Here is a 10665-nt window from a genome sequence, read left to right on the forward strand (position 1 = left end):
CTGGAAGGCTTTAAAACTGGAAGAACAGTTTACAAGGGGCATTCAAAGGATAAAAACTGTCCCAGGGTGGTTAAGGATCCCCAAAGCTTAAATAAGGTGCATTTCTCTCATGAGAAAGGCTATGCTAGGGGTGGCAGCAGTTTTTCCCACCAGGGCCTCCCCCAGCAGCCAGGGATGGTCAATGGAGAGACAACAGATATGGCTACAGTCAGGAGGCAGACCCAGGGCCTGCTTGACTCAGGGAACCAACAGGTGGGCAGAGACAAGAGAAACCGAAAAACCCCCTGCCTCCTTAGCCCATTGCGAGGTCAGACAAATGGAGCCCGCACCTTTAAGAGTATCAAGGATAATAGAATAGAAAAAGACTCCATATGTCTTTCCTAGGAAGATCCCTAGAATGTGGACTGACTCGAAAGGGATAACTACAGAGCGTAAGGAACTAATCAGATTAATGCCTCTTACTATGATAACTAACAATGATTTATGGAGAAAGCAATTAATATGGATGAATAAAACCTTTCCATGCTGTGTCAGACCTTGTCTATGATTGATTTAATATATGATGTTAACCTTTGAGAGTTTTACAAATGTGAAACCCATTTGAAAGATACCTGAAGAAACAAAGCCCAGTTATAGCTATAAGATTCTTGGGAGTTCCAAATGGCTGCCATGTGGTAAGTCATCCCTTCCCTCCCTCCCATAAGTAACCATGTAAAACTCAAACTAAAATATCTTATGTTAGGCTGTGAGCCTTAGAGTCTTGGAGGATGCACACAGAGCCTCCCAAGGAACAAGGGAAGACAATTTAGTGGGGCAACATGAATTTTGGAAGCTTTAGGGAAGCTCACCATCACATGGAGGCCAGATCAGGCACTCCCAGGGGATCTCCTGATTTCTCATCCCCCCCACCAGGTAGAGGCCAGACCATGTGCTCTCAGGCTGATTTTTGTAATTTTTATACAATATGCCTTGATGATATTTGGGTCCTATCCACACCTCCTCCCACTGACCCCATCAACCCAATTTTATACATAAAATAAAGCCTGAGAGAACCTGAAGCCTAGACACCTCCAGACTAAAAAAAGCTGGGCCCAGATGGGTTTACAGCAGAATTCTACCAGGCATTTAAAGAAGACCTGGAATCAATACTACTTAAATTATTCAAAATGATAGAAACAGAGGGAGAACTCCCAATTTCCTTCTATGATGCCAGCTCCACTCTAATATCAAGAGCAGGTAAAGACACAACCAGAAAAGAAATCTATAGACCCATATCCCTAATGAACACAGATGCAAAAAATTTCAACAAAATGCTTGCAAACCGCATACATCAAAAATCTCATTCACCATGTTCAAGCAGGCTTTATTCCAGAGATGCAGGGATGGTTCAATATACAAAAGTCAATAAAAACCATCAATCATATAAATGGACTCAAAGAGAAAAAACACATTGTCATCTCAATAGATGCAGAAAAGGTCTTTGACAAAATTCAGCATGGATTCATGATAAAAGTTCTAAAGGGAATTGGGCTGGAGGGAACATACCTCAGCATAATTAAAGGTATATATAACAAACCCACAGCCAACATCATTCTAAGTGGGAAAAAAACCTGGAAGCATTCCCATTAAAATCAGGAACTAGACAAGGATGTCCGCTGTCTCCACTCCTTTTCAATATAGTGCTTGAAACTCTTGCTAGAGCAATAAGACAAGAGAAGGAAATTAAAGGAGTACTGATTGGAAAAGAAGAGGTCAAATTATCCCCTTTTGCAGATAATATAGTACTATACCTAAGAGATCCCAAAAATTCCACAAGAAAGCTCCTAGAACTGATCAACACATTCAGTAAAGTGGCAGGTTACAAAACTAATCTACAAAAATCAGTAGCATTTCTATATACCAATAACAATCAATTGGAGAAAGAGCACAGGGAAACCGTCCCATTCACAATAGCTGAAAAAAAATTGGAATAAACCAAAGATCTCTACAATGAAACACTTAAATCTTTAAAGAAAGTGATTGAGGAAGACACCAGAATATGGAAGGACCTCCCATGCTTATGAATTGGAAGAATTATTATTGTGATGAAGTCATAGGATCTATGTTTGCGTGTGGTCTTTCTAGCACAGCTGTAAATGGAGGCAGGGGTGCCAACTCTTCTGTAAATAAACTCCCACGCTGTGCTCTGTTAAAGAGTAGTAAATTAGCTAAGATAAAAAATCCCAATAAACTAGGTATGATAAAAAAATAGAGCTAATGGAAGCCTTCATTATTCCACCAAAGTTGACTGATGTTGGCAAATCCTTTGGCCTTTGATTTCTTATTCCTACTTACCCCCCTTAAACATAAATATATATATATTGTCTTTTTGAGACAGGGTCTCCCTGCAGCCCCAGCTGGCCTGGAACTCACTATATAGACCAGGCTGGCCTCGAACTTGCAGAGCTACCCATGCCTCTGCCTCCTGAGTGCTGGGATTAAAGGTATATGCCACTACGCCCAGCCCTGCTTCAAGTTATTTCTGGAAAAATATGTTAAAATTGCCTCTCTTTGTAATAACAAAAGTATTCTAAAAATTAAAATAAATAAATAAAATACTTTTAAAAAAATCACAAAAATCACAAGAGAAGGAGCAGAAATTTTTTAAGAGCAGAAATTCTGGTTGATGAAGCAGAAGAGTTTTTTTCTGTATGTAATAGGACAGTTGCAGTTATGATCTCCAGCGTACGTGACAGCATGCACAAAACCTGTGTAAGCTCAAGGCACATAAAACCCAGAATGGAGAAAGGAGGTGGGCACTAAATCCCATCCTCAACTGAGGATGTCTTCCATTTTTGAGTGTCTTCTTAAAATTTTGAAAAATAAACCCATTGCTTGGAGAAATGGCTTGCTGCTTTTGGAGAGGACCCATGTTCATTTTTAAAGTCTATAAGAGCACTTGCTGCTCTTACAGAGGAGTTGGGTTCACTTTGTAAGGGTTTAAGAGCATTGGGCACTCTTGCAGAGAACCAGGTTCAGTTCTCATTAGTTACTTTATAGCTAATAACCATCTCCCTCCAGTTCCAAGGGATATGAATGCTCTCCTCTTCTGTATGCACCAGGTACACATATGGTACACAACACATATGCAGAAAAAACACTCATACATAATTTTGTTTTATAGCTTTTTCACTTTTTTATTATGTTTATTCCAAAATATTTTAATTTATTTTTGAGTCTATTACAAATGGAAAATTTTCTAATTCATTTTTATGATATTCATTATTGTTATACAGAGCTGCTGCTGATTTTTTATGGCAAACATTACTACTTTTATGAGAGTGTGTTTTGTGATATTGCTCCAAAGGAAACATGAACAAATGTCTAATAACCCAAAACAGGGAACAGACTACAGACCAAAGTAACTATACCACTGAAGCCGAACTTTGTGAACCACTGGGAATATGAGTGAAGATTTACCTACAGGAGTATGAGGAAGTAGTTAATTAGAGGAAGTCAGATGACAATAATGCAGCTGCATTCCAAAAGCTCAACTTATAATGGATAGCAACTCATAAAATCTGGAAACCTGGAGCTTTCTGAATGAGTTCTAGGCACTCAAAATGTCATGAAGTTTCTTCTCTAGCAGTTTTACTATTATATGATCCTGGGGAGGGAGAAGCTTATTAATCTTGTTAGTTTCAGCTTTCTCAGACATGTGAAATTCATTTACCTCCTGTGTCTCATAATTCTTTATCCTCCTTCCTGGAGAGAATGCTTCAACTTAGAACTTTCTCAGCATAATGTAACTTCCCTTAAGAATGAGATGCTTCAACTCAAAGGGAATTGCTGCTATGCACCCACCCGTTCCTCCAGCTGTTAATTCCTGCCACTGCTTGTACCCTGTTCTTTGAGTCTTGAAGCTGTAATATAGATATCTCTCTAAGACTAAGTTTTGGGCCACTATGTTACAGGAACCATCAGTTGTTCTTAGGAGCTTTAATAGTGGTAATGAATCTGCAGTACAGTTCCTATTGGAGAAAAGAACATGACTGACGCTGATACATGGGACATAAGGACAAGTATTCAGAAGGCTGTTTTATTGGAACAACACATCCAACTAACAGGATAGTAACAGTTGTTTCCCAGTTGAGGCTTATGATCTCCCAGTAGCAGGTTTTTCTCCTGACTTCCAATACCAGGCATGAAAAGACTGTTGTACCCAAATTGTCCACTGCATGATTATACATGTAGTCATATCTTGTAACATTTTGGCAGTGTAGCATTCAAGGTCAACAGATGAGTAGGACTGTTAGTGACATTTCTCCCTTGTAAGACCTTTCAGCCTTACAAAAGATAGCCAGCATGGGGGAAGCTTCTGCTTCAGTTCTGCCCTTATTTCTCCATGCCTTATAACCAATGTCTTCAACAACGTGGTTCTATTATCTACTCCTGGCCTGTGGCTAGCAGCAGTAGCAATGGCCTTATCATTTGGGTGGCCTTTCAGGTCTCCATGGGAAACACCTCACTTGCAGACAACCCATCTCTGTCACTGATATTTTTCATTAACTAACTTAGGGTTTGGGAGAATCTGTTTCTAGCCATGTGGGATAACCTTATAAATTTTCTTATTATTGATTTACTGGTTCTTCAGATGCATATATAAATCTATAAGATATTTTAAAAATTGTGTTATGTAACAGAAACATTTTACAGAATGTGGGCATCATCTCTGAAGTTCCATCATTTGTTTCAGCTTAAGTGCCAGTTGATCTAAGACAATATCAGAAAAGAAGCAGTGACAAGGTCCAATGAAGTATGACATGATTTTTTAAACCATTTTTATAAATTCTTTCATCAAAGGAGCAATATTAGGTACAGAAGCATCAATAGGAGATACTACCACATTTAGCCCTTTATAATCTGTAGACATTTTCTGTGATGCTACTTGTTAGTTACTTTTATGTTATGATGATAAAATGCCACGACCAAGGAAACATATAGGAGAGTTTGTTGTGCTTAGAGTTCCAGGGGGATAAGATTTCTTCATGGATGAGAAGGCATGGTAGCAGAGGTGGCAGGAACAGAAAGCTGTACTCTCATATCTTTGAACAGGCACAAGAAATAGAGAAAGTGAAAGAGGAAAGGCTAAAATCCACCCCCAATGATGTGCTTCATACAGCAAGGCCACACCTCTTAAACTTCCTAATAAAGAACCACCAACTGGGGATAAAGTATTCAAATATTTGGAGCTTATGGGTGCATTCTCACTCAAACCACCACAGGTATCCATCCTCTTCATCCTGGGGTTCTGTTGTTTCTGTAGTACTCCTGGGTATGTACTGGCCCTGATGATATTGGCATAACCAGGTTGTTCAACCTGGTCTGGCTTAGGTTCAGGGGCTGCCCTCTAGCCTGTTATACCTGCTGCTGGAGCTGACTCCATTATGCTGACAAGCTCCAAGCCAGCACTGCAGTCCTTTCCATCTGCAGCATCTGACTGCTGAAAGTGTCTCAGCCTGGGTGAACAATTTTATTCCCAGGAAATTTTACTTCCCATCCTCTGGTGGGATAGTTGCCTACCTGTAGGAGAGGCTTAATCTCTTCTATAAACTGTTTCTCAGGCTTTTGAGCCTTCTAGAATATTTAATCAGCAAGACATTTGGCCTTCCATTGATTTTTGCCTAGTCACTTTGACTCAGAGCATATCTTGCTGTGTTTGGCTATATTCAGACCCTTTTGTCTACTTTGTGATTCTTTAAAACTTTCTCTATTGTTTCTGCATTTTGCAAACTCAATTTACATGTTGCTCTATGCCATTTAGATTTCTCAAAGCTTCTTTTAATGAAGATCTTGTCCCACCATGTGGATAAGTAAAGCCACTAATGTTCATACCAGTCCCGAGAATCCCTGCTGAACCAATCACTTTTATAACTCCCCTATAAACACAGATCCATCAGATCCAGTGAAATAGGCATCAAACACTGCCTCCATAATGCCCGATTCTTTCATTAATCACCTATGATTCCTCTAACATCTTTCAATCACTGATATTTTGGTGACTTCAGGTGGTGATAACCAAATGTTCCAAACAACTTCCACAAGCCACTCTATCAGAAACTGGTTTCCCTTACATTTCCTCAGGCTATGTAGTTTTCATCTCTAGGAAGGATGAGTAGTTACATTAATGTTTTTCTGTTTCCTCAGAACTCCGATTGATCTTATCCATCTGCATATCATACAGCCTCATGAGCCAGGCTGTGAGAATGAAATTAGACCCTTATCTATCACCCTGCACAAAAGTCAACTCCAAATAGATCAAAGACCTCAATATGAAACCCAAAATTATGAAAGAGTAGAAGAAAATGTAGGCAGTAACCTACAAGATATAGGTTCAGGAAAGGACTTTCTAAATTGGATTTCAGTTGCTCAGGAATTTAGTTCAACAATCTAGAAGTGGTGTTAGTTACTTTTATGTTGCTGTGATTAAACACTGTGACCAAAGGACCCTAAAAAAGGAAGAGTTGAGCCGGGCGTGGTGGTGCACACCTGTAGTCCCAGCACTTGGGAGGCAGAGGCAGGTGGATATCTCTGAGTTCAAGGCCAGCCTCGTCTACATAGTGAGTTCCAGGACAGCTGGAGCTACAGGGAGACCCTGCTTCAAAAAGACAAAAAAAAAAAAAAAGGAAGAGTTTATTTAGCTTATGGTTCCAAAGGGATGAGGGACAAGAATCTATCACGGGGGGGGGGCATGGTGACAGAGATGGTTAGAGAAGGAGCAGAAGCTAAGGATTCACATCTTCAAGCAGGCACAGGAAGCAGCATGTGGCTAGAGATCTGGCAAAGCTTAAGAACTCTGTAAGCCCACCAGCAGTGACGTGCTTCCTTCTAGCATGGCTGTGCCTTCTAAGACCTCCCCAAACAACACCACCAACTGGGGACAAAGTGTACAAATACTTGGAACCTGTGGGGAAAATTCTCATTCAAACCACCACATTCCACTCCCTGACTCCGATAGGCTCACGACCATATAAAATACAACATGCTTAAAAGTCCAACCTTAGAAGTCCCCATAGTCTTTACCAGTCTCAATACTATTCAAAAGTCCAGAGTCCCTTCTGAGACTCAGAGAAATCTCCTAACTATAAGCTTCTTTAAAATTAAAAGACAAATTACATGCTCCCAACATGCAGTGGTATCGAATATACATTCCCATTCCAACAGGGATGAATAGAGACATAGTGAAGAAATACTGGACTGAAAACCAGTAGGAAAAGCACCAAATTCAGTAGTTCCATGTCTGACTTCTAGGATTTTACTTCCAAAGGGCTTAGATGGCTCAACATCTCCAGTTTTGTTGCATGCAACAGGTATCTCTTTCTTGGGCTGTTATCACTGCCTGTATGCAGCTCTCCTTGTCAGATGTCTCAAAGCTCTGGCATAATGAATGTTTTCTTGGGGTCTCCACTGTCAACCAGGCTTCACCTTCAGCCTTCTTTATGGAGGGATGTCCCTGCTGTACTCTTCCTGATCTCCTTGGTGCTCTTAAACTGAGGAGGAAGAACCAATGATCCCTTCACTCTTCTAAAAGTCGGCATCAGGTGAATGACACTTCCAAGTTTGGCTGAAAGTTTGGGATAGACCCTGGCCTGTTTCATCTGCTTTTGAAGCTTTTCTCTGCTGTGGTTTTCTAGGAGTAGAAAGCTCCAGAATTTTCCTTTTACAAGTTGGAGGCTTAACTGGGTGTGGTCTTTCCCTAGAGGTACTCTCTCTACTGTTTAAGTACAGATATTTAGGACTCTCCTTAGTCACTTTAATCTCCTTATCAAAGGGATCTTGTCCTTCAGCACAAGTCTTGGCTCCATTATTAATCTTCCCAATGCTCTTTTCCAATCCAGACAGTACATTCTGCACTTCTTTCTGCCCCATTTGCTATTTTTCACTCTAGAGCTGCATAATATTCACCATTAAGAACCACACCATCATGTCTATGTTGGGCTGTCTTGAAGTGTTGTCTGCCAAAGAAATTAGTCCATTGCTTTTCAACTTAACTTTTGGCAAGTTCTTTGACTGTGGGCAGACAACAAGCAGACTCTTTGCTAAAATATCTCAGTTGCTGTTGAAGTCCTTATTTCCTTCTGGAACTACTTTGCTCCCAACACTACTTTCTTCCAGGCTCCAACTAGAGTGGCCCATTAAGCTTTGCTTATAGCATTCAACTCCTTTCAGTTTAAACTTCCAAAGTCTTCCGCATGCCTCCAAAAACCCACATGGTCAGATTTGCCACAGAAACACCAACAATCCTGGTACAAATTTCTGCCTTAGTTACTCTTGTATTTGCTGTGATAAAACGCCATGACCAAGGGAACTTTATAGACGGATAAAAAACAAAATATTGAAGATCACATCTGTGAGTGACTGTAATGTTCACTTAAGGTTAAAGTGACTCATCTGTGAAAGATGGCAGGTTGCTGTGCTGAAGAACCTTCCCAGGGCCCCCTTCATATCTTTGTTCCTTAGGCTATAGATGAAGGGGTTCAGCATAGGTGTGACCACAGTGTACATCACTGAGGCAATCATGTTCCCCTGGAAAGAATGGTTTACAGCAGAGCTGAGATAAACCCCCAGTGCTGATCCATAGAATAAGGAGACCACAATGAGGTGAGAGCCACAGGTTGAAAATGCTTTATTTTTGCTCACAGTAGAAGACATTTTTATTAAGGTGGAGATGATCTGAAAATAAGAGAAAAGGATCCCAGTGAAAGGAAGAATAGCCAGCAAAGCCATCATAAAATATATGAAGATGTTATTGAGAAAAGTATCAGAGCTGGTGACCTTCAGAACTAGAGCCAGGTCACAGAAGAAATGTGGGATTTCAGTGCCTATAGAGAATTGCAACTGAATCATCAGTAGAATGTGAATGAGGGAAACCCAGACCATTGTTATCCATGACAGCAGAACCAGGAGACCACAGAGCTTAGGGTTCATGATGGAATTGTAGTTCAGTGGGTGGCATATGGCCATAAAGCGATCATAGGCCATTATTGTTAGTAGAAATGTGTCCATTCCAACAAAAGTATTTGAAAAATACACCTGAGTGAAGCACTCTATGTAGGAGATATCTTTGCTCTGTGTCTGAATGTTCATCAGCATCTTTGGAATTGTGGTGGAGATGAAGCAGATGTCAACCAAGGAGAGATTGGAGAGGAAGAAGTACATGGGTGTGTGAAGATGGGTATCAGTGCTGATGGTCAGGATGATGAGCAGGTTCCCAAGCACAGTGACCAGGTACATGCATAGGAATAGTCCAAAGAGGATGGACTGTAGTTCAGGATTATCTGAAAGGCCCAGAAGGGAGAATGCTGATACACAAGTGTCATTCTTACTTTCCATGTAGCTGGTATATTTTCAAGGAAAAATGACAAAGAGAAATGGTCAATTTGCTGTTCAGGAAGCTGTCACTTTACAGTATTATCCTCTGGCAGATAATCTTCACCTGTTTGGCGTTGTATAAGTTTTGATAATATACTTATAGATGCATTAGTCTGTTTCCATTTCTTCCTTTCTATATATAGTATTTGAAAATTTCATGCATGTATGTAACATGTTCTGATCAGTTCCACTCCCACTATCTCTCCTTGAACTCCTCCTACACCATCCTCCATCACTGGTTCGGTTTCCATTTTTAAGGGTGCATAACTATTCTGGATTTCTTTATTTAATGAAACCTGTCATTTAATTATTGATACATTAATTATTATTGGTCTGTCTGAATACAAGTAGTTTGTTATTTAGATTTTCTGATTTTCTTACTATACTTAAAATTTTGTTCATTCTATTATCTCCAGATATGTGACAAAATAAGGTTTCAAGTGATATTTTTGAATTGATGTTTTATAGAAATGAAAGTTAACCCTCAGTCCCTGAAATCTTTTTCTTTTGAAATTTATTATTTTTACTATTACTTCATTTTTGAAGTTTATTAATGCCTAGTAGGTAACAAGAGCTCAATATATTTTATTTTTAACATTAATAGAATCACTATTAAGGTCTTCATTTATCATAATTATTTGCTTGTATTACCTTCCTAGAGTACAGACCAGACATGGGTCAGAAAATGTAGTCTTATAGAAGACTAACGTGATTTATGAATATTTAATTTCAAAGACAGGAAATGTCAGGATTATTAGTGAATACAAAATACAATGAAGACAGAAAATCATTACTTGTGGATAATGTAGTCTTTGAAGATGACTGAAGAGTCAACTCTGAAAGAAAAATATGTGACATGAGAAAAGGTAGCTGGGCCATTGTTAATCAGTAAGGAGGGAAGAAATATTCTATGCTGGGAGTACAAAACGTATGGTTACCATGGGGAGTTTGCTAGAGGATGTAATTTGAGAGGTCACTGTGATGGGGAGCAGGGAATGAATGTTAGGGTGCACATAGTTTGTGATACCCACAGTGCCTCCTGTTCTCCCTTGATGCTACCACTACACTGGAAATTTGTTGTGCACTGGGTTTAAGGTTATAGTAATCACATCTGATTATTTGTTATCAATTATTTATATTACATTTCATGTTCAAGACAAAAACATGTTAAAATACATTAGATATGAATGGGAAAATATCTATAATGACACACAAAAGCAAATCATAATTTATTATAAGTATGAATATAGACAC

The 10665-nt window shown here is 39.4% G+C and overlaps 1 protein-coding gene across 1 annotated transcript; it reads right to left on the reverse strand.

Annotated features, from left to right (window-relative positions):
• Positions 1 to 8406: 8406 nt before the first annotated feature.
• Positions 8407 to 9372, reverse strand: LOC103747537 (olfactory receptor 7D4-like). The gene has a single exon (XM_008849994.1). The coding sequence runs from the start codon at positions 9370 to 9372 to the stop codon at positions 8407 to 8409; it is 966 nt and encodes a 321-aa protein (XP_008848216.1).
• Between the last annotated feature and the right edge of the window lie 1293 nt (positions 9373 to 10665).

The sequence above is a fragment of the Nannospalax galili genome, unplaced genomic scaffold (assembly GCF_000622305.1).
Source record: "Nannospalax galili isolate Female #2095 unplaced genomic scaffold, S.galili_v1.0 scaffold3505, whole genome shotgun sequence".
Taxonomy (NCBI): domain Eukaryota; kingdom Metazoa; phylum Chordata; class Mammalia; order Rodentia; family Spalacidae; genus Nannospalax; species Nannospalax galili.